The sequence below is a fragment of the Rhinichthys klamathensis genome, unplaced genomic scaffold (genome assembly GCF_029890125.1).
Source record: "Rhinichthys klamathensis goyatoka isolate OS25496 unplaced genomic scaffold, OSU_Roscu_1.1 h1tg000487l_1, whole genome shotgun sequence".
Classification (NCBI taxonomy): domain Eukaryota; kingdom Metazoa; phylum Chordata; class Actinopteri; order Cypriniformes; family Leuciscidae; genus Rhinichthys; species Rhinichthys klamathensis.
Window position 1 is genome coordinate 672,941 of NW_026606974.1, and position 25,634 is coordinate 698,574.

A 25,634-nucleotide genomic window follows, 5' to 3' on the forward strand; every position below is an offset into this window, starting at 1 on the left:
ACGTTATATTACTGTATATATAAATATATGACCTACCCCAACCCCGTCCCTAAACCTACCCGTCACTGGGGTTAATACCATTTATGAGTCTTCCCCTACCATCCTAGGAAAAAAAATATCGCTCCCCAGATGTAGATCTACATTTTGCTTCGTTTCGCTCGGACATTTAACAGCGTGTACATACACGCGGAATCACTCGGACATTTAATGGCGTAGACATACACGCAAAAGATGACGGTTCGTTTCGGCGTGCACATACACGCGGATAGCTCAAAATGCGTATAGATAACACGCCACTTGACTTGAAAGTGGCGTGTATGTTTACGCAAAGTCATGATGTCATGTTGCTCAAATTGTGAATGCTGGTGTTACGCAAAATATTACCTTTTCTTGTCATTAAAAGTGCCGGTCGGATTTCATTTTTCCAAATCCGACATCTATGACTTAATTGGCTTACCTTCACAACACACTTTTGCACTTCATGATTGTTTAATTCATTTTGTATGATATTAGTTGCCTCAAACAGGAGTTTCTTTGCAAATCTCAGGAGTTCTGACAGCATGTTGCTAGCAAACAGCACAAGAGTCACCATGTCTACGCTGGATGCAACAAAGTGACCGTTGCAAATCCATTTGTTCTTTGTGTCAGAAGTAGCGCGAGCACTTAAGGTATGTCAGAAAATAGAACAGGCCAGGGCATCAGTTTACTGACGGTAATTTGTTGTTCCCCATCCAGTGTAGACGGCATCACTGATTCTAACAGATTCTATCTGCTTTTGGTTGCATCGCGCCAATCGAGTCTAGTGTAATAATCATGAAAATACTGTACGGTTATTTTTTTTAATGAAACATACGTTCAATTATATTAGTAGTTTTGCGTTTTCAGAGCTTGTTGTAATACATTATATGAAGAATATGCAATGGTTTAAAGTATTGGCTTAATAAGGTTGTATAATGAATAATTAAGTGCGGAAAAATTATTTTGTATTATTATATATATTTTTTGTATTAAGGCCCTTCTACCACAAGAACTATAACTATAAATATAATAACGTATAGAGATAACCATATTAGCATCCAAACCAATAGACGACTATTATTAGTACACACTACAGTTATGTCATCTGTCACTTTAAATGCTTGAGCTTATTAAATCCAGGTAGATTCTGATTGGCTGCCAATGTTTTTATTGTCCTGATAATTATTCCTACAGTATCTTCCTCTGAGTTGTTTAGTTATAGCTGTGGTGTTCTACAATTAGACAGATTGCTAAAACTTTATAGTGATTGTTATAGTCAATGTCCTTGGTGTAAACAGCCCATTTACACACATAATTGCAAGGAGGCAGATGAGAAATTAAGATCATAAATAAGCTTATATTTAATTAAAAACTAAAATGTATTGGCAAATATAGTTAATTGTCATTGAAAAATATAATTTTACACAATTTTTGTATTATATGTATTTGTATGCTTATTTGAATACAACACTGAACAGGTGAGGTCACACTTAACATTGTTCATTGAATTTTTGCATGCAAAATCCGCATTCATTGCAAATTATTTTGTGAATTCTAATAGGAATTCACGCATTCAGGAATTTCACATGAGCACAAAATATTTTCCTGCTGAATTCGCAATGGGTTCAAGTCTTTAACGGATTCACCACGATGACCAACAAAAAGCTGCTTGGATTGCTTCATGCATCAGTACAATATTGACTATATACAGCGAAACATTTTTGCCTGCAAGATTTTGCTAATTGACCTTTAGCTTAGCGACATGCTAACAGCCGTCACATCTGGAGTGTGCCTGTTACAGCATGCTTTAAGACTCTGCCCGGAGGAAGCTCGCAAGGTTTTGGAACAGAGCCAGAGTGTGCGACCTTAAATTATTCTAAAGTCGGAAGAAAGTGTGCTGTCAGTTGTGAGAGGGCAGGCTTGCTGGAACTCTATATCTTTGTCATCTCAGCATGAGTAAAAACCATAAAATGTCACATCACAGCCACTCTTGATGCAGAGGACAGGGCCTTCATAAAGTGTGTATGTCGCAACTGTGAGGAGGACCAGAGATGGAGCGCTGTGGATGACAGCCACATGAGCGATGGGGAGCACTCTGATTATACAGCAGGGTGTGTGAGCATGCATGCGTTCAAAGACGTGCATGTGTGCACTCATATCAGTGAGTGCTAAGAATGTCAGGATGTCTGTGTCCTAGGGACTTTTGACAGCTTTTTCTTGCCATCTCTGCAGGGATTTAGTGAAGCCTGTATTTTCCTGCTCTGTGGACAAGATGCATCCACTGATCCATGCTGTCATCACAAATAGACTGAGAGAATCAGCAGAAGAGCCATTACTTTCTGGACTATTTCAGCATCACGTACGAAAAAAATGGTGTGGTCCAAGACTTGGCAGGTAGACTGTGATTCAGTGGGTGACCTGACTTTGAATCTTGCTTGATCCTTCTCCCACTTGTCTTTTGGTTGTTTTTTGCAAGGAGTTAAAGAGATAGGTCATCCAAAAATGAAAATTCTGTTATTATTTACTCACCCTCATATCATTCCGAACCCATATAAAGTAATTGTATCTCTTCACATTTTAAACCCCTCAATTCATATAGATTCATTTTCTGAGGCCTTTATAACCTATTTGTATCTTCTAAATTTTGGTTACCTATTCTTTCAATGGAGGAACAGAAACCTCTTTGAAATGGTTTGAAATGACATAAGGGTGTAAAAGTTCTGTCCTTAAAGTGTTGTTGCAGAGAGGTTAGATGACTTTCTTTGCAATCAATCTCTATATTCTCTGAGGCTAAACTTGCAGTCTCATGGCTGTCTTAGCTGCTTTATCTTTCGCCCTTTGTGTGGGAAGCTCAAAGGGATATGCACAGACCCTCTTCTCTTTTCTTTTGAAGGCTATGTCTAACAGTGGTGTGTTTGAGTAAATGATCAAAAGAACAATTCAGCTTATACACAGCCTCAAATTCAACGTTAAATTAACCATTGTATTTTAGTTTTGTATGTGCAAACATTCATAGCACTTGGAGAGGTGGAAGCTTGCTCTAGCAGTCCTTGAATCTGGTCAAGCAGTGTTCAAACAATGCTGAAAATTCAAAAGCAATGGGACTTTCACAAACTATCACTCTGTGTATTAGTGGTGAGGATATTTTTAGCGATTCTTTTCACAGGTTATATTGTTACCAGAGTAGGTGGCAAGTCAACACTTGAAAGTCTTTATGAGGGAGTTATTGACTCATTCATTCATTCATTCAAATACATAAAAAAGATTCATTCATGGATTAAACAAGTGTTGTTCTTTATGAGTGACTCATCCACTCAAACGATTTGTTCAAAAACACTGATTAATTCAGCCAAACGTGCTCCTCGGAGACGGGCTTTGGTTGATTTAACTGTCTTTGTTTGGAATTATTTTTATATTTGTATCTAAAATGTAAGTTACTCGATATTAACTTACCATTTTGGCTCATTTTTCCTAGCTTTGTGTCAATGACTTTCTTCTCAAACCTATGTTGACAGATGTTTGAGTAAAGAGAACTGAAACAATGGATGGGAGATGAAAGTGTGTATTGTCAGATTTGAATGACTTATATTGTCATCATGAACAGTGAAAAGCAGTCATGTCCCTTTTACTTATTCTTTCTGTCAGCCATTGAGCAACGTTTGAGTAATTTTAGAGTAAATTGAAGAATTTTCCCTTATTTAAGACTTAAAACGTCTCAGATGTCTTTAGTTCAGTTATAATGTGCTCTCGGTTCCCTTTATTTTCAATTTTTGTAGACATAAACATATATCCACATATAATTGTCCATTACAGTTTATCTGTTCACTACTTTTGTGAAAAGAGAATGTACTGTATTTCTTGCTGTCACCATGTATCAAACAAGCGAGAATGTAGACATTTTATCCACAACTAGTCAACACAAATTGCAGACTAGTGTCAAAACTGATCTATTTGTCAAAACAGTCAAGAAAGACAATCGGAAAGAAAGCAGTGTTAAGGATAAAGAGTTAGGAGACATTGATGAGAATTGGCACACTATAGTATACTAGTCGGATTCAGCGTGGGTGACTCCTGTCAAGGAACGCTCCTACCAGCCTTTGTTAAATATAGGCATTCATGCATCTTTTGTATTATTATTATTATTCCAAAGTAGATAGAAATTTTCTATATGAGTCGATGCTTTTCTTTTAAGAAATGAAAACAGGAAATGAGAATTACACTTCTTTTTGTGGTTCACCATTCCCACTAAATGTCAGAGGCATAATTCATCCGTTTCAGCGATCAATAGCCTACATGTCATATTCTCCCTCTAATGTTCCCTCCCCGCTGAACGCACTGCTGTTTGCTATTTTCATGTTGGAGCCTTATGGAAAATTGACTAGTATATGACTGCAAAATGTTACAACTGTGACTTTGGCATAATGATTTTCTTTTTTCCATGTTAGAAACCGAATTAGGAGAAACTATTATATTTATTGAATGGTACTTCTTTTTGGTATTATCCATTACGTCGTAGTTTTTTAAAGAGATGGTTCACCCAAAATGAAAACTGACATCATTTACTTACCCTCATGTTGTTTCTTTCTTCTGGAGAACACGTTAGAAGATAGTAAGATGTTTTTCATCCATACAGTGAAAGTCAATGGGGTCCAATATTGTTTTGTCAATGTATGGACAAAAAAGCTCTTCAAAATATCTTCTTTTATGTTCCATAGAAGAAAAAAAATTAATGCAGGTTTGGGAGTGGGACAACATGAGGGTTGAGTAAATGATGCTGGAAGTTTCATTTTTGGGTGAACTATCCCTGTTAAGAAATAATAAGTGGTATGTAAGACAGGTGATCGTATAAGCTTGTTTTGCTTTGCAAATTAATATCTCTTTATGCTACAGAGACTGCACTGTAAACTGTCTTTTAAAGCCATAGTTTCTGAATATATTGATAATTTTCCTCCATTATTCTTCACGTTGAACAGTCTGTAAGGAGTTATATTTGGAATATTGCAAAACAACAGATTGAAAAAGAGGAGTGAAAAAAATAAAGATTCATGCCATATCCCATTAGCAACAGTATTTCAGTTCTAGCTCAGTGAGCTGTCCTGTACTGTTTCTCAAACATCTGTGCCTAATTATTCCTCACTCCCTTATAGATCCTGTCTTTGGGAAAGAGGTACGTCCTTTTGCATATGGTCTGTGATGGACTATTAATTGCTTTTCCTTCATTTTCTGTTGGAGAGAGAGTACTAATGACAGCTCAAAGCCAATTAGAGAGGAGAAGAAACATGGGAGAGGAAGTTGTCACATATTGGTGTCTCTCCATGTTGTCTCCATCGAGTGCAGATTCGAGCACAGGCCACCTGGGTGTGTGATTTCAGTGTACCCTGCGTGAGAGCTTGTAAAGACCGTTGCTCAGCTGTCCCTCTTTAAAAACAGCTAATTAATGATATCCTCAATGCTTTTTCTATATACAATTTATTTCAGTGGCTCTCTGCTAAAAAACTAAATTGCCAGATGACTGTGTAATGTATGGAGATTTTGAAAAACATTTATATTGTCTTAAAGGGATAGTTTCCATTCGATATTTTGCAACAACAAAATACGCATGCATGTAAATAATTTATTTAGTCCTTCCTCCATCTGTACATACATACATACAATGAAAGTCGTTCCTAAGAAAGGTATAATGTTTAATAATGTGATAGTTCCCAATAGATATTTTGCGAAAATAAACATATATATATATATATATATATAAAGAGTTATATATATATACAAAGAGTTTGACATTAACTTTTTTGCTCCCCAGCCACTGTGGCTAGTGGTTTTGCAAAGTTACTAGCCAGACACATTTTCACTGGTCACAATTTTGACCCATACCATGGGGAAAAATATAAAACTTAAAAAACAATAATTCGGCAGCAGGTGTATTTGGCTCCTCTCACTTTAAGAACTGACGCACAGATCCATTATACTGTTACTCTTGCGTGTTCTTTTTCAACTATTTACGTTCATTCAAAACATAACTGACTGTGTTTACCTGAATACTCAGACCGGAATTTTGACATTATTTTATGTGTATTTGACTTTAAAGGGATAGTTCACCCAAAAATGAAAATTCTGTCAGTAATTACTCACCCTTGTGTTGTTCCAACCCCGTAAGAGTTTCATTCATCTTCGGAACACAAATTAAGATGTGTTTGATTAAATCTGAGAGCTGGCTCACAGGCTTCTAAGGGATTGAAACTTGCCGGCCCAGAAAAGTTATTAAAAACATCGTTAAAATAGTCCAAGTGACTACAGTGGCTCAATCTTAAATTTATCAAGCGACGAGAATACTTTTTGTGTGCAAAAAAAGAAAACGACTTTATTGAACTTTTCATTTCCTTCTCTGTGGGCCTCGAGTGAGTTCACGTAGTGTAACTGCCCAGCGCTTCTGTGTTGTACGTCACACGTAGGCTCACTATTGGCCGACGCTGGTCATGTGTGTGATGCGTATGACGTGAACTATCCCTTTAAGCGCAATAAGCAGAGAAAACGCACTCAAGGCGGCTTTATGTGTGCGCACTTTCCCAAGCCGAAATTCAAGCCCTGTAATACCAACAATATACATCCAGAGCAAATGAAAGTAGCGAGTGAGTGGAGGCGGGTTTGTGTGTCAAAGCGCAGCTGGTACCGTGTATCAATTCTGCGGAAAATTTGTATTGGAAGTGTTTACGATATTTCAGTATCGATATGTATCGAAAAATTTATATTTTTGACAACACTACATTGCACTTAGTTTATTATTTCAGATGCCCTTTTAAAAGACTACAATTGAAAAATGTATATATTATATATATAAAATTCAGCCCACCAAAGTGGCTAGTAGGGCTGACTGTGTTACTCGCATTTGGCAGGTTGGCGGGTGTTAATGTCAAGCCCTGATATATATATATATATATATATATATATATATATATATTCTTTAAATAATGACTATGAACTATCCTTTTAAGCAACATTGGTTAAAGAAGACCCTAAAATTACTGCTAACCACTTTTCATTTCTGAATGAGGCAAAGTATAATTTAAAGAATAATTTTCTCTTTTTTCTCTTGACTTTTGCTTGTGATAGGGAGTTCAGCTTAGATAAAGTTTGAATTAAAAAAAAAACTATTTTAAAATGTATTTATTTATTTATGTTCAGTCGAGACAAGTACCAATTATACAAACATTCAGTATTTGTGTTTTATTTTAGATTTGCTTGGGAATGGAGCACATTTCGGGTAAAAATGGTAATCATGGGTTAAATTATAATCTAAAAGAATATGGATCTTTGAAACATAAATGGATCTAATGAAAAAGTGCTTTGGATAGAAATGAAAGAGAGCCCACTTTGACGCTAGGGACCAATTCTCGAAACAGAATGAAGCCGACCTTAATGGAGGTCAGGCTGTTCCATGTACAAAATCTTGCGGCTGGCATAGTGGCCTCTGGGACATTGAACCCAAGCCGTTTGAAGAAGTCTCAGCAGGAAAGCCGAGGACAAAGCTGATTGGCTCTAAGTAATGTCGTCCTGGGAGATGATCACTCAGCAGGAATATCCTCCTTCATCAAAATGAAGCAGGTCTCTCTCCACACTTCCTCGGGTTCTCTGCAGCATGGTTTCTGAAAAATCTTTTGCTTTTGACCTTTTGGAGTTAGAACCCGATAAAGAGAGATTTTTCCTTAAGGTTGACTTAAGGTTCCGAATAGAAATGTGACTTCATCTAGAGCAAAAATAAATCCAAGATATTATGCCCTGCAACTCAAAACCATTCGGATGAATGCTACAAATTAAAACTGTTAGCACTACACCCTTCAACGACTGTCTTTGGCCATTTTTCCATCCAAGTTGTGAATTTAATTATGAATATCGCATAAACTATTTGTGAAACGCAGCATTTCCATCCCATATGTTCAAGAAAACACGATCATCACTTTCAGGGAAATTTGCGCAAAATGAAAAAGGATCCATTGTGGCTCTTTTAGTTATGTAATAAGTTACTTGAGATTTATCTGCCAAACTTTGTGTCTGCCAGCTATCGCCAGAAGATGTCTTATGTTTGAGTAACAAGTCAGCTGATCATATGTATTCAGTCACATTGCTTTTTTTAGATGTGCATGTAAATCAATTGGCTCGTATTTTATGCACATCGTCTAACTGAATAAAAGCTGTTTTTTATGCACATTTGGGAAATTTATTCACATCTTGCGGCCTCTATCCAGCATTTTTTTTTATATCATATCTCAAAATTCACACTAAAATATATGGCTGAAAACACAGCATATGAAGACCAGCAGGCAAACCAATTTGGAAAATATCTGAAATTACGCCTACTATGCTTACACCTTAAACAAATGTGGGCGAAAGAAGTCAAACTATGCTGCTTTTTTGGAAAAATATGCCTTGGATAATGTTGGAGCATTATGTATATATCCTTTGAAGCACTTTCATTTACTGCTGTTCTGGGGAAGATTTATATCATTTATATTAGATTATATAAAATTTCTCTGGGCTGTTCTTTCCAAATTAAATATGTGTCCGCAATATAGGTGTGGCAGTATAAGTGTGTACATAATTCACTTGGGTAACTTTGAATGAACTGGGTTTAAAAAAGAAAGAAAGTAAAAACAACCTCTGCACCTTGTGAAAATTATGCAGCTGTGTCCTTTTGGAAGTTATTGATTTCATAAAAGCTTTGATTCGTTTCATATTATAGGGCTTACTTCTCAGCAAATATCAGTTGAATCCTGCTGTTTTTATAGAATGTTGTCATTTTCCCAAGCCATTGAAACCATGGGAGTGTTCCGAGCAGTACATTTCTAAAAACAGTCGCATCCAATGTGTGCCTTTATTTTAACTCAGTGCCCTGTTGTTAGGAGGAAACGTTGAATATGTATGGGTGAATATAAATCTAATGAGGGCATGTGCTTGATGCCTCCTTTAAAAACAATGTACTGATTAGGATGCACTGAGCATTGTTTGCTTTAGGGGAAATGGCTTCAAATAATTACCTTGGCACAATTAAAATCACAGCCACTATGTTTGCTATGGCTGGAGGGCTGTAGGACATACTTCACTTTTCTGTCAGTAATGTACTCTGGGTCAAGAAGTTTCTCTTTTTCTCACCTTTTTCTCACCTTTTTTGCCACTTTCAGCCAGTGGTATATTTCTTCGCTGTTTGCAGGCCCTGTCTTTGTCACATGCCCATTATAATGCAGCTGTGGCAATTTTATTACCTGCAATTGTACCACGGGCAATTTTTTCTCTGCTGCCTGAGTTCAATTGAATTAAAATCAATAGAAAAGGCCTCTGGTATTACAAAACAATCTCTATTCAGCTTCTCAATTTAATGTACTTATGTTGTGGTGCGGTGTGTGTGTGTGTGTGTGCGTGCGTGTGTGTGCGTGTGTGTGTGTGTGTGTTAACCAATTAGTCTAGAACATTTTGATCTTTGAAAACCGCCAAACTGACCCCAAACCTGACCAAATTTTGTCCACCCACCCAAATCTTTTTTTACCCGCACAATCAAATTCAAAACTGCCCAATCTGGCAGCACTGCATAGATCCCCCTTAGTTTTTTCTTGGACTCCACGCCAGGGTGGCCACTCCCATAGTGATGTTGTGTTACCTGTGGTTATTATACAGCTCTTGAGAAATAATTCTGATTGGTCAATCGCGCAATCCAGCTACTGTATATGTTATCCCCCGATAACAACCGGTAAAAACTGAGAACACAGGCTCATCCGGGTAACCGTTTCTGAAGTCGGCGCTTTACACTCCTGGAAGTTTTGTGTTTGGTGAGCTAATAAAATATTAAAACTCACTCAATATTTTGTGTACAGTTATTTTAATTATGTCATCCGTAATCACAGACCCGCTCTCTTGTTTCATACAAACGCAGCTGCTGCCATTTTGCGACTATTCTTTTGTACACTATAATGGATTATAAAATAACAAACAGATAAGATTTTCAAACAGTTTCATCTCAAATCAATATCTCTTATCCCCATAATAATTTATGTGGTGAAATACCATGTAATAAGTGGTATAATACCTACAGTTAACATCTACCTTACTAGCTATTAATAAGCAGGGATTAGAAGTTTATTGAGATTATTGCAAAACTGCAATAGGCCCATTTCTAAAGCTCTATGCGATATATTTTGAAACAAGCACCCGAGCATATCGAACACTTTTGAAGGGATGCTGAATGAGGGAGAGAGTAATCGGTCAGTTAGGGGGAGAGTTATCTTATCTGTAAGCAGTGAAGTTGCATCTGCATTCGTTGCAGTGAAATGACTGCTGCTCTTATCTAAATAAGCTCTTGATGTGAGAAAATTCTCAGTGTTTTCTGAAGCCAGGAGCCACTTGCAGACCATTTTAGTGCTTAGCAGACTGACCTGTAGTTACACGCCATGTCTGGTAAGCCGTTTGGAGTAAATAAGATGTTTACTCGTTTAATAGTGATTTTCTCTGAAGGCAGTCTCTCTGATCTAGCTCTGTCCTGTTGCAGACTGTTTTGAAATGCCTGAAAAATTCATGAGAAGGCTATTAAAATGTTTCTGCCTAAAAAGTCAGCCTTGTCTACCATCAAAAAACCCACGCAAATGTGTGTACATATTTTACATCAACAGTTAACGGTATCTTAGCATGAGGTCGCTTCAAAATATATCTTTGGATGTAGACCTGCAGATAGGCTGGAACTGAAAAGGAAAGCTCTCTAGTTTTCATTAAAAGCACATTGATTTTTTTTGACGCAAGACTTTCGTAACCATGAAATGTTCTCTCAGAGGATAGAGGCCATCTTTCTCTTGACTTGTTCAAGGATAGCATCTTCAGTATCGGAAATGAATACCCCTTTTGTCTGTAGCTGTTGAATAAAAATAGGCCTTTTTTAGAATTGAATTCATTCGTAGAGCTGAAGATTAAAGTCTAGAGCTTTTGAAAGTTTATTTTCACTCAAAGAGCAAAGATTGTGAGTATTTAGAACTCTATATTATAGCAAGGCTTTTTTCTGCTGAAATTGTTTTGGTAGAAGTAAAATTTAGAAGCAGCAACCCTGCAAACAAAGTTTGAAGATGTAAAACCTCCTTGTCGCTTCTCAGCCGTACTTAATAAACAATTAATGGTAAAAGAGTAGCGTGGTCCTGCTGGGATTTAATTAAGGCTTGATTGTTTTTCAGCAATGGTGCTTTATGTGGACCAGCCACTTTTGATAAATGTTCAGCACCTGGTTGCGTTATTTATGGATAGTTGGTTCCCACCTGATTTGGTTTTGAATTCGTCCTCATGTGCCTCTCTGGTTTTCTTTGAACGTGATTTCCATTGCGTCTCTATTAACTCTCCTGTTCTTTTGTGTACACATGTATGTCTTTTTTCTCACCCTCTTAGGTGAAGTACGGGCGTTTTGCATTTGTGTGGGATGCAGCTGTCCTGGAGTATGTGGCCATTAATGATGAGGACTGCTCGCTCTACACCGTGAGCAACAATGTGGCTGACAGGGGCTACGGCATCGCGATGCAACATGGCAGTCCCTACAGGGACATCTTCTCTCAGAGGTACTGTATGATTAGATTCTTATTATCCATATGTAGCCATTCGTCTCTGGGTCCCTGCTGTTCTTTTTTTAAAGGAAAATTCTATTTAAATTTGCCATTTAAAGTCTGAGTTTGTGATTTAAAATCAATTTCTCAAAGAGAGGAGAGCGGGAATGGTTGTTAAACAGCCTGAGTTGTAACACAGTCAGTTTAAAACATAGAAAGTAGGTTCATGGATAAAATCACTATTATACACGAGTGCCACCCTCAGTAACAGTGCAAGTTGTAAGTCTGAGTAAAAATTACAGTACATACAAATTGCTCTGCTCTGCAGCAGCAGCAAAGCCCATCTAGTCTGCCAAGATCAAATACATTAGCGTTGCCATAATCAATAACATGCTAAAACTATTCTGAATTTGTTATGATTGAAATATTATTATTGTAAAACTTTTTGTCCATGTGCTTTGCAGTGTGTTCCCTAAAAATCCACTGGAGGTGGGCGGTCCTTATTAACGTAAACGGGCTATTCATTGACATGCGTATTTAATTTTTCTTTGTTGTGGTCTTGGACAGCCATCAACTTTAATTTTAATACAGCCATTTAAAAAGTTTTCCCTGTGGTTCCTGAAACAATGGCGAAGAATTTGCACAGCATTGCATGAGAGCGTTTGTAAAAGACTTTCAGATTTAGCCAGTCATAGAGCTCAATTCTTTAAGTGAAAAGACAAACTCTTTTGCCTCACCTAAGAGGAAGTACTTCTACGCAGTAGATACAGCACCAATGGAGATCAAACGTATCAACATACGATTCTTAATGGCAGGAACGTGTTTTTCTGCTCCCCTGCTTTAATACGGGGAGCTGAATAGAGAATAGAAATGTTAAATCGCTCACTCTGAGTGAAATTGCTATATTGAAATACCACTATAGTGACAGACTGAGAAAAATATGATAGCATGGAGTGATGGCCCCATTGTTGATGTAAAAGTCGATACATACTCTACGTTTACTCATCACCAGGAGTCTTAAAAGAAGAAAAGAAGAGAAAGAGTGGAAAAGTTGACTTAACTCTAAAATGAAAATGCATAGTGAAAGTGCACCAATAATCCCTTACATTGTCCTATAGACACAGTGCTTAAGTTCTCTGTAAAATCATGTGTATTTTAAAGAGCTCTTACCTTTCCAAGCCACAGATAACCATCTTCCATCTGTTGTCTCCATGCATTTGGACTAAATGCATTCGTTTTTGTATGGAGAGTGCACAGGAAGCACAGATTCACCTGAAATGTAATAAATACTGTGACAATGTGTTAAATTATCTTTATACAAATAATCTGTTTTGCATGTACATGTCAATTTATTCTTCTACCAACCCTAACCTACAGGTCACAGTCTACTAACACTCTAATGAGAGTTAGTTGACATGTTGCAAAGTTACTTCTAATTAGTATAATGTCTAAAGTTGACTGATGAAAAGTTGATGTAACCCATTTAAATATTTTAGTAAGTAAAAATTACACAATTAATGCAATCTGCTTTAATCCACATGGAGACATTTCTGTAGACATTGCCATTGCCCCATAGAGCCTCATTGAATCTGCTGCAGTTTGAGTCTATAGCAGATACCTGAACCATAGATTTAATTCATAGAACAAAATTAATTGACCAAGTTAGTTAACTGACAAGAGGTAAACACAGCTTTTTGGGTTCAGCCAGATGCTGTTTCAATGGAAGTCTATGAGAGCAGAAGGAGTGTTAGTTGTATTGGATTAACTACAATTTGTATTAGGGCTGCATGAAATATCAAAATAAAATCAATACCGCAATATAGCTTAGTGCTCATGATACGGTGTTCAGCATCTCATAGCAGCTCAGTTCATCTATGCTCTGAGACACTTTAAAGTCCCTGTAAAGTCAAAATTAAGTATGTGTTCTGAGTTTGTCACACCACAGAAAAATGTGTTATTAGCTACCCAGCCAAATTTGAATGATAAAAAAAAGCCGGCAAGTACATAAAATAAGCTATCAAAATCTTGAAAAAATGAGCTTTATTCTCTGCTCTCAAACGCTAGGGGCGTGTCCGCTGGCTGCGCTGAAACCACGCCCACTCGCGGGAAAGTTGCCGACGCTGATATTAGCTGATATTGCTTTCGGGACGGGAGGATAAAGGCCGAGGCGGGAGATAGTCGGTTCGGCCCATAGACAGTATAAGAAGTGGACAGAGCCATCTCATTGGAACTCAGTTGAGACAGTTGAAGCCCATTTTTAGCGATTTTTGAGCACTTCCGTTCCTGACGCGCAGACTCAAACCGACTCAAACTAAGCTTGATGACGTGAGCAACCTGTCTGACAGACGTTATTCTTCTAGTAGCTGTGCGTGAAAATTGCCAACGTTAATCTTGCAGAGACGGGGAACTTGAGCAAAGAGTTCTTTGGCGTGAGTGAGCAGGAGTAAGTATTCCGTTGCTTTTATGGACTCATTATCTATGGGCTTCTCCCTTGACGGGACGTCCCCCCGATTGCCTGCGAGCTTCTCCTCCTGTCTGTACGGTAATTTCTGTACAGCGCGACAGAGAGTCGAGTGGTTATGACGCAATCGTTAGCCTATTTTTACAAAATCTGTTTCTACGGGGCCATAATGTAACATCGAAGGTAATGGAGCCCTTTATACATTGTCGTGTTTCTTTAGAAATAAATAATGGACAAATGGAGTCTTTAAACGCCTCAGATGTAAAGTTATTCGCTGTCAAAGTGACGCCAAAATGAATGGGAGTCAATGGAAATGCTAACGCAAGTGAAGTTCTGCTACAACATGGCGGCACCCGGCCGGCTTCAACTTCCGGTCGATGGATTACCCCCTTGGTTCGGCCCCATTTACCAGTAACAGCGGATTATCAGTGAATCCCAGTTGTCTGTCTCCGACGAAAGTTTATCCTGTGTAAAATGATCACTACAGGCGGGTGTTGGTGGTGATCCTCAGCTCTCCATCAAGGTTAGCTCTTCACAAAATGAATCCACCTTTTCTTGATGTGATCGTTTTTAGGAAATTTAAATAAAGACACCGATCTGTTTTGTACATTATCACATCCAGGTAGTAGCCTACGCATTTCCGTGTCGAAGGCATAGCTAGCTAGAAAACTGTAGGCTGTAGTAACTAATAGTTCGCGATTGAGCGCCAAACAACTGATGCGAATGTGCTCTATTGTTAGGGGAGGGGCCAGCCTCAGTGGCCTTAGTGCGTCATCAAGTAGGGGCGTGTCCAGGAGCTCAGGGGCTCCAGTGCGTCATCGAGCCCCGTTTTAGCCCCGCCCAAAAAATCCGGAAAATAGCAATGGTGAAAAACTGTTTAACGCTCTAACTCCACAATTCAGTACTTCACAGTTCACAGTCTTTGTATTATGTTTTAGCAATACATTTCTAACATTTATAATGTGTTTAGAATTTTTTTTTAGAATTTCCTTTAACAGGGACTTTAAAAACTGTGTATGAGTGCTTTGCTTCACTTTAAAACTTGCAGAACATATATTTATTTGCTGGAAAAAAAATTTATAATAAAAAAACACCACAATAAATTCTTGTTGGTTAGGTTCATGGAAAAAGTATATAAATACCCACATTTTTAAAGTTTAACCAAATACTTTTGCTGTAAATAGATGGTTCACACTTAAAATAATAATAATAATAACATCAGAGAAATTTTTTTTTTCCATTTTTTAAAATTATTTTTAGATGCACTCCCCTACAAAATAACCTAAATCATTCTAGAATGACTAATTATTTTTTAAATAGAGCAGTTCAAGTAATCTGTGATATTTTCCACAATTTATTGCGTAATGTTCACTAATGTAATTTTTCCAATATTTTGCTCTTCAAACAGTGTATTTTGGGGCAAGCTTTGAAAGGTAATATACATGACTGACAGCATTTGAAATGCCGAACGCAGAGTGCTTCGAGGCAGAGATGTTATTAACACATTTAGGTTTTCATGCATATTTAATTTGTAAATATTGTAGAAACATTTCTGACCTTAATGAATTATTTTTAAGTATTTTGAAAAGCAGCGTTTTGGACGAATGTTTGATAAATTACATTTGGGTTTTCTTGAAAAGCACCAGTCGCTGCTATTTGTGTGTGTAAGTATTCTTAGATGTGTAAATGTGTAGATTGATATAGTCTGCTACCAATCCAAAAATATCAGGGGGGTTATTGCTTATTGAGTACATGTGGTTTATAATCTAGCATATAGGCAATTTCAAAAATCATTATTTCTTAGGTTGAGATCTAAATTACACATTATTGATTGGTGTGCTAGTTCACACTGGAGGCATGTGAGAGAAAGAGAGGCAAAGAGTGTGAAATAAAGAGCAACAGAGAGAGGTATTTTAGATGTTTTGATTGAAGCTTAGCATTGTGAGTCCGAAAAGTGCCCCTCTTTCAGGTTGCATGTGATTGTATCTTTAGATGGTTAAGGTGATGGCATGTTATAGAAATGTGTATACCTGTTGGTGTCTTTACCACATGTGTGTCTTTGCGCACCATTCAATAGTAGCATTAAGTTGGCTTGACGTTTGATATTTGCAAAATGCTATTGATTTTGTGCATGATCGCATTCGGTTGTGAAATAAATGGGCATTATTACACATGACTTGACAGTTTGTTTAATAAATATCAAAAATCTAAAAGGTGTGCATCATACCTAGCACCTCCATGAACACTTTACAGTTGGTTTTTGACTGTAAGTCATTCTCTTCAAATGCTATTGAGCTTTTATACGTGTATACCAAATATGTCATATGTAAGTATAGAGACTGTCCCTACATTTGTTAATATCGAACATCCAACGTCAAGCCAACTTTATGCCAGTCCATCACGGGTGTTCTGATATTAATTTAGTTAGTTAGTTAGTCATTTGATCATCCTAATTATAATGTAAGAATCAACTATTGCTCATACATGGGTTCAGAGATTTGAACAATTTTAATCGATAAAATGGATGGAAAAAAATCCCATAGACTTGAATGAATGACTATCACAGAGACTACCAGAGAGAGAGAGAGAGAGAGAGAGGCTGTTTTGATTTGGACCAGTTAGCAACGTGTGGCCTGTTGCAGAAACTGCTTACAAGTTAGTTATCTTTTCTTTCTTTTTTAAGACTGGTTAAATTGGTAGATTGGTCTAATTTGAATCCAAAAAGTAAGACTGATTAGCCCTACAACTGCTACGGTAGTTGGTCACACTAGTTCTTAAGTCTTAACTTAGCGGCTATGTTTATGCACCTGGCCTCAGAATATCTTAGCAACCACATAAAAATGGCATGGCATCGGTGCCCTGCACCCTAGCATCATGGCAGTGCATTTTGTGCAGGCAACCACCACTCGCATTTCCTTCATAAACTGTAAAAATCTAGTTGTATCTTGTTGTTTTCATCAGCAGGGTTATTATATGAGTAAAAACCAAGAGTCAAGAGCAATTACCCTATTAAAATGGCACACTCTAGAGCGATCGCCGCTTATACCTGACATTTTGCAGTCCACAGTGCCAGTCAATTTCCAGGACAGATGCGAGCTTGCTTATACTCCTCAGGGCAAGATACCCATGTCAGCCTGGTTATGGCCACATGTCGCCTGTTTACACAAAGTCAGTCCCTTAGCAAATGGTGCTGGGAACACATGACATTTTGGACTCATTGTCCAGCTGATAGAAATTGTTAGAACAGAGCTGCATTACACTTCTGCCATTGAAAGCGCTGAGCTTGGTAAATACATACAGTGCTAACACTGCAGATTTCTACCTCATTGTCACATGTATTTTGGTTTCATTATTCTTGTTCAACTTCATGCTGCTCTGCGCAGACCAATTGGTGTCTGACTTGAAGCAATGCATGCCTGTTAGAAATTTTGTCCGGCTTGAGACAGCACCGACGCTGCGTCACTGTGACATATGGCATCAAAATACCGCAAGAGCGATTCGAGAGCTTACGGCTGACTAAGACGGTGCAGCTTCTCAAGAGCGGCTGTACGAGCTCTGATGACGACACAGCTGTTCCACGATCGGAAGCAGAAAGTGTCCGACTTCACGTCTCCGTTTTCAGCTTCTCCCCAACGGCAGCTCCGTTACATCGATTACATCCAGCCGCAGACTAAGTCGAACAGACTTATTGTGTTTCGGTTTGGTTTAGTTCTAGTTCCTGTTTCCTTTGTTCTCGTTTTCCTGCCACTGGTTGGTTTCCATGGTTTTTAATTAGTTCACACCTGTTCCCTGTTCTGTTGATTAGCTTCCCTTGTGAATATAAGCCCTTAATTTTCCTCAGTTCCTTGTCTAGTGTTAATGTTGTGTTTGAGTATGTAGTGCTTGGGTTCCCTCTATGTTCATTAAAAGTCAGTTTAAAAGTCTTCCTGTTTGATCATTTGGATTGCTACAACTTAACATTTCTTTTGAATATACAGGATATGGGGTCTGCAGGTCTACATAGAGAGATTGAAATCTATATAGTGGCTATTATCCTAATATAAGTGTCTTTCACAATCTTTTGAGATGTCTAACATCCTTCAGAAATCTGGTTCATATTGATAAGCTGAGAGGAAATACCATCTGTATTTCCCAGGCAAAAGAACTGCTTGCCTTTGTCTTTTTGTTCCTTTTCTCATCGTGTTTTCCCTGCTCTTATCAAGTAGTTTGTCTCCCCGCAGACAGAGACATCTAATAACGTGATCATTTCTGCCGCAGCTGGTTGCCATAGCAACAGCTCCAGCAGTCCACACTCGATTCAGCGCATAGGGCCCGAGAGGCAAGCGAGGAGACTACATGACAGACAGACCTGAGGAGAGATCCGCAAATCCCCACCCACATTATCCCCAAAGAACAGAAAAATGAATTTGAAGTGCTGCCGCAACCAGGTGCACTAAAAGACAAAGATTCGCACTCAGTGTCATACTGGGGTCTTAAATGAAAGCTTGTTGCAGTTGCCAGATCACCCAGTTGTCATGGAGAATCAGGTTGATCTGGACTTGTGCTGTTAACAGGGCCAAGTGTTTGTGTTTAGCCCCTGATATTGAACATGGACCAAAGCCAGCTGAACTCCCTTGACTGCACTGGTCAGTGATAGTGCAATTCAAAGACAAAAACACAAGAGCGGAGCAGGCGAATTTGTTGCTTGCGTTTTGCCCTGGCCTGTCTTCTGAGCACAACTTGTTCAGCACGCGCACCGCTCTTCGTCCTCACTCACCTTTCCCTCCATTTATCACTCCATTTTGGGAGGAGAGGGAATAAAGAACAAATAAAAATGTTTGCTGTTATGAAGCTGCTGTTTCTCTGTAAGTGCCCTGAAGGGAAAGCAGCAGGTTTGAGTCGTTTTTTTAGTAAAAAGGCACATTTTTTTAAAGACCTCATCAAATTTAAATAAGAATTTCGTGTCTGTTAACTTCTAGATAGCATATAGAGGTCATCTATATGCTAGTGCAGCCTGCAGGGATATTATTTCAAATATTTATTAGTAATTCAAAATTATTTGTAAAAAGCTACTTTTTTGGCTATTTAAATAAAAGTGGCATGCCTAAATTTCCTGATTCAATAGGAAACACGTCAATGGCTAAGTTTACATGCAACCAAATAATCCTTTAGCAATCAGATTGACGACTCAGTCAGGGGTTCATGTAAGGGGCTTCATGTAAACACCTTAATCGATCCGATTGAGGTCGATGCGAATAAAATTTCAATCTGATCGAAAGGGAGGTTTATTCCTTTTCTAATCCAATCGGGAGAGTATGTAAACATTTAATCGGATCGAAAGCCGAAACTTGAAAGGACTGGGCATGTGCAATGATGTAGAAATGGCGTAAAGATGCATGACGCGTGGAATGAGCTGCAGTAGTTTTTAAATATAATGTCATAAATGGCTGTTGTGTTCTAAAATTCCCCTACCACTCATTGGCTGTGAAGTGGAACAGAACTACGACCCATCAGTCCTCACTTCATACTCTCATCCACAGACACTTTGTTTTGGGTGCAGGAATGGGGCGTTTTTACAAATATAAGCAGCATGGCACAACCGTTCAACCAGATGACTTTATTTAGCGTTCATGCAAACACTACAGTCAATCAGTATTAATTCATTCTGATTGAAACAAAAAAGTGTGCATGTAAACATAGCCAATGTGAGAAAGAAACCCATGCTCATTAAGTGATTTGTTTTTATGCGTTTTTCTTTTTTTTTTTAAAGGGACAATTAAAGTGCTTGAGGGGAAAAATCCAAGTCAAAAACTTTTTTAGAGAAGTTTATAAAAAAAAAAAAAATCTTTCAGCATATGGCCATCAGTGGGCTTATCTTCTCAACAAACAAGGTAAAATCTGGTCCCCTCTGAGATATCTGTCATGTCTCTCCTGAGACTTCTGAAGACAAACATGTGGCGTTTCCTCAAGGGCAAAACTGGACAGTTGATTCTCACAGGAAAAGTACCTGGTGTTAATTCCTGTGGATCTCACCACTCCTCATTTGTTAAAAACGCCAGGGTGTTAATTCATTAAACACAGAGACTGTTAATTTGCCCAGTACCAGCTGCTGGAAAACCACAAGGTCAGAAACGCTCTTTCCAACACAAGTCCTTGAATGTTGACACTTGTATTAGACTTGGGTTGAAAAGTGGCATAGAATAGAATATAATTTTCCTTTAAGAATGGTTACACAAACCATACTTCCCTCCTCCTTGCCATCCTATCAGTGTGGTCAGATGTAACCTATTATCTAAGCCCTGAAGCAGCGCATGGCATGTTGACCCACCAAGTGTTGACACATCCATCATGGCAACACTCATAAATGTCACAGACTAATTTTTCAAGGGTAGGCCGTTCCATATGCCTGTGATAGGAGTTGTTCTGTGGTGACCTCCAGAGGGAATGAGGTCTTAAAGGAATAGCTGTGCTACTGAAGACCAAGACATCTCATCTCAGAACTCATTCATCACAGTAGTTTAATACCATGGAAAATGAAAGCAGAAATTGGAAAATGCACCAATGTTAAAATAGCTAAATGTGCATATTTGTCACCACGGTGGGGGGTCATTTATCTAACCTCACTCGAAAACAGTTTGGAATTATTGTTAACTAAAGCTCTTAAAATCATTTTGGTTAATTGAAAAAAATGATGAAATAAAATAAAATGTAGACAAAAACATATAACTGATAAGTTTAAGTACTAAAATTACAACAACAAAAAAAGGAAATCTAAAATAAAGTTTAAAAATAAAAACTAATTAAAAAATGTAATAAATACTGTTAATAGTATTTAAATAATACTAAAATAACACACATCACCTGCATCCTTCCTATTACATTAAAGCAGTCATGCTGTACTTTTTTTAAATCTTTTAATGTTCCTTTAGGTTCACTCATAATGATAGTTTTTTTCTCAAAATATATTTGCAAAGCATGATTATTTTGTGAATATTGGCAACACAAAGATATTGCATGGCTTCTCAGGAACTGGAATATACTGCATTAGTCAAGGTGAATTTTTTATAGTACTATAAAAAGGGACTTGAGGGAGATGTTCATTTTTGATTTTGACAACTAATTCTTTCACTTTCAACTATTCCATCAGTGGGACATTGATTACATCTTTGCTTACTCAGTCACAGTACTTGGCATTGTAATGGCACTGGATCACAGCTCCCCAGGTATGTTTTGTGCTGTTCTCTTGAATTGTCCTCATTGTTGTTCCATGTCTCTGCTATCGCACTCCGAATCCTCTAATGCAACATATGTGGGCGGTGTTGCATTGCTAAATGTTCTTGGCACATTTAAAGTGTGATCTATAAAGCAAATCTTTCAACATTGGCCCACCTTGTTGTGAGTCCTGTGAGCTGTGTCCACAGCAGAATGTAGATGGGTCATTCTCCATCTGTTGAGTGCAATAGGACTTTTTTTTACTCCTGTATTATATTGTTATGAGACAGGGATATGGATATAAAGAATGAAGGGTAGCTTTTTGAATAAATGTTGAACAGGATTTTAGACAGCATTGTGTGTTACTGTGAATTCTGAACATTTCCATTGTGTGTGTGGCTGTTTGGATAAGTGTTTGCTGCAGCTGCAGTTTAGATGTGAATATGGGCTCTTGGAAGCGCGCTAGTCTCCTCCTCTGGGGCTAAATGTGCGCTGACTCCTGACTGCAGACAATCAGGCTAGAGAGAGAACGCCACGCAATACAGATCAGCCAATCAATGAGGCAAATTCTCCTAAACCTTTGTGTCCTGTATTCATTATCATTCATTTGCAGCCGCTGGACTGGCATTAGTACAAACTGCCATCACTACATCAGAACACACTCATTCTTTATGGTGAGGAAGATGCCATTATTTCTGAGGAGACACTGCCCCCTGGTGTTGGGGAAAAAAAAGTAAATCACTGCAGCAACAGATGCCATTGAACAGACTGGGACCATTCCGAGTTATTTATAGTGTGTTACACAGATCTCAGTGGCTCAATTAATGTGTAAGAATAAAGCAATCTGCCATTCAATTTCAATATATAACACAGTCCATTTCTGTAATGCGACACACAATAAAATTGTGCATAATCATGCATACATTTAGGCCAGTAGTAAATGTCCAGGCATGGAGTGCAGAACTTCAGTTATCAAAAGAAGCTTCATATTTGTCTTACTTTAGCCGACTTTAGTTAGAGGAACTTTTCTGTCTATGGTTGATTATAGTGGATTTTATGGGTCTCTTACTTTTGCCTCTTTTTAAAAAGTGCAGAAATGGCCTGAATTTTCTTATTTTGAGCTTCTCCCTCCACACTTCATACTATATAAGTTAAAACCAGTAAAATTCAGCTTTGCACATATTCAAGAAAATTATATTTTCAATCAATTTTTATATTATTATGCATTGTCAAAGTTTTTTTTATTATAAATTACTATCTTCAATACTGCTGTCAAGCATTTGGAATTACAATTTATATATATATATATATATATATATAGTTCTCAACCTTCTTGACCTGTAGGTCCCCGTTGTCCAAGACAGTATTCAATATTCAATCCATTATTGGATATTTATAGGATATAGGATATTTTCTGTATTTATGTTGTAATTCTGACAAAGTTGCTTGTTTTTATTAACAGAAACTGGGAGTATTGATATATTAAATTAATTAACCATGATTCCTTTTGTGACTGAGATTTCAAGAACCTCAATTTATAAATTATTACAAGGTAGTGATTTATAATAATTCAGAAACAAAACTGTTTTCATAAGTTCAAAGTTAATTAACTGCTTTGTAACTAACAAGTCAAATTGTTTTCCAAAATGCCCAAAAAAATACCATCACAAACAATATCAGAAATTCACACCATCACACTTCTAGACAAAATCGTCTTGAAATAGGTTTTGGCCTAATATGTGATGGTATGGATTCTTCATGACCTTTATTCCAGGATTAATGCTGTAACATAGACATCATTTAAAGTAATCTGAAAAGTGCCTCCGAATAAAGAATCTTCCAAATGTGTGTGTCTGTTTTCTTGCTGTGTCCAGGATCTTAGAGCTTCAGCAGAATGGGGACATGGACATCTTGAAGCTGAAGTGGTGGCCACGGGATAGTCCGTGTGACCTGTACTCTCCTGTGGGCACTCGGAAGAGTGCCAGCGCCTTGGACATCCACAGTTTTGCTGGGGTCTTCTTTGTTCTAGCAGCTGGTGTAGTGCTCTCCTGTCTTATTGCCACGGTGGAAACCTGGTGGACGCGAAGGAAAGGCTCCAGAGTCCCATCGAAGGAGGTAAGAGTCTTAAACCCTTATGAATAGGGATGAGGATGATAATTAGCTTATCATAAACAGAAGAGTGTGGAACATGTTTAAATACAATAACTATGGAGATTGTCCAACTGCCCAAGACCAGATGGGATCCAATATAGTTACAGAACTTCAAGTTCAATAACATCGCTCCTAAATTTCCCCTCAAAAGTGGATGGTTAATCTCAAAATTAAATGAAGTCATCATTTACTCACCCTGGTGTTGTTCTAATGCAGTATGCCATTCTTTGGGGGTTTTTTTAACCACAAAAGGAGAAATTTAAAAAAGTCAAGCGTGCACTTGTCTGTATAATGGTAGTGAATAGCGATCAGTATCAAGCTTTAAAAAAAGATGCAAAAGTATCACAGAATGGTCTTATGCAACAGGTGGGGTATATTTCAAGTGTTCTGGGGGTAAACGATACCGTTTGGTGACAAACAAACCAAAATGACATATATTATTTAACAGAACTCCTTACCTTGACCGTGGGTCTACCATGCTTGACTGTGCATTCATGTGACTCTATTAGCACCACGGTTCTCTCCGACTCGCCCAAAAAAAACGTGTCATGAAATACAATGTCTAGAATTTCCAAAAAGTATCTGTGTACCGGTACTTTCTTCACTGAGTTAAACATCTCCGTTTGTCTGATTACAGTCAGAATGACATTCGACAGATGTGAATGCGATAACTTTTTGTTGCGGCAAACACAGCAGATAAATTCACATGAGAGAAGAAAGTATATTGTATTTAATTTCATGTTTGTATTAATCTTGATTTCTCACAACTTGAGTGCTATTTCTGGGCGAGTCGGAGTGAACTGCAGTGCTAATAGAGTCACATTGAACTCACAGTAGAGCACTGAAGGCCAATGGCCAAGGAAAGGATTTCCATTAAATAATACATAAAATTTCGGTTTGTTTTTCATCGATCCCTATTGTATGCCCCCAGAACACTTGTAATATATGACACGTGTCACATGGGATACTTTTGCATTTTTTGCAAGCTTGATGATGGTCGCTATTCACTGCCATTATATGGATGAGCACGAGCAGGACATTTTTTTAATACTCCTTTTGTGGTCCGAACAACACCAGTAGAGTAAATAATGACTTACTTTTCATTTAGGGTGAACTTTCAATGCAGGACAGCAAAAATTTAAAGAATGTAAAAATGGCCGGTAAGAAAGTCATATGACGTTACGAGATTATGTCCTGTTAACTGCTGTTTTTACCAGATATTTGGTGGAATTTAAAAAAAATATATTATATTAAATGGTACTGAAGCATAAAATTTAAATTAAATTATATAAATTCAATTAATATAAAATAATAATATGAGTATTCATTAAAAATTTGATTAAATAACCTTGTAGCTATACTGAGTTTTTGATAATACAATGGCTTTTATACTTCACAAATGAAATGATTTTCTCTTGTATTTGCAACGTGATGGTCGCAAATCAAAAGATGATAATAATAATAATTATTAAGATTTTATTAAGATATTTTCGCTTTTGAAGTTGTTGTATATAAGCCATAATACACCCCTGTGACCTCAAATCATTCTGTAATAATGAAACAAGTTGCAATATTGCCCGGCAACCGTAACCGATTTGTACCTAACAAACACCCCTTAATAACACAATTCTTCTGGACCTCTGGACACGTCGCACTGTATTTTGCTTGTTCGACGCTTTCTACTGTAAATAACATAAATCCTGTGGACTTATCTGCCATGGAACAAACAGTTAAGCAGAATCAATACCGGTCGTATGCCATCAAAGCCTTGGAAGGGTATTAGTAACATTAACAAAAAAGACAAGAGATTAAAATGAGAAATAGTCAGCATTACAGTAGACAAAGCACTTTTTCTTCAAATAATTAGTTTCTGATAGCGCACTTAAACCTCTCCAAAAAGAACACAATGTTGTTCAATTGCCTGCCAAGCACATTAACTGTAATAGAGCTGTTGAGAAAAAAATAACAAATTAACAGGTGCTAAAAAATATATGTGCTGATAAAAGCTGCATATATCTAGATAATTACTTTAAGACAAGGCTCTAATTTTTCTTTGATATCCCATAGCTAATTTCATGAAGATCAGTTTAGATGAATGTGTTTGCACATATTGTTTTTCTTTGTTTTCTTGTTCTTACAACTGTTTGCCTATTGTTGGAATCCAGTTAACATTAATTACCAAATAAACCCATTGCTTGCATTTCACATGACAACACTTCAATGTAACACAGACGTAGCAGTGACAGCAC

The 25,634-nt window shown here is 37.5% G+C and overlaps 1 protein-coding gene across 4 annotated transcripts in view; it reads left to right on the forward strand.

Moving 5' to 3' along the window:
* grid2 (glutamate receptor, ionotropic, delta 2) overlaps window positions 1–25,634 on the forward strand; it is a 493,389-nt gene that overhangs the window by 460,650 nt on the left and 7,105 nt on the right. For all 4 annotated transcript variants that reach the window (XR_008804120.1, XR_008804121.1, XM_056237495.1 and 1 more), the window contains exons 14-15: window positions 11,431–11,597; window positions 23,109–23,349. Coding sequence is in view for 2 of the 4 variants with exons in the window: in XM_056237495.1 (XP_056093470.1) it covers window positions 11,431–11,597; window positions 23,109–23,349 (408 nt within the window). In the remaining 2 variants the exon portion in view is untranslated. The remainder of the gene's footprint in view (window positions 1–11,430; window positions 11,598–23,108; window positions 23,350–25,634) is intronic.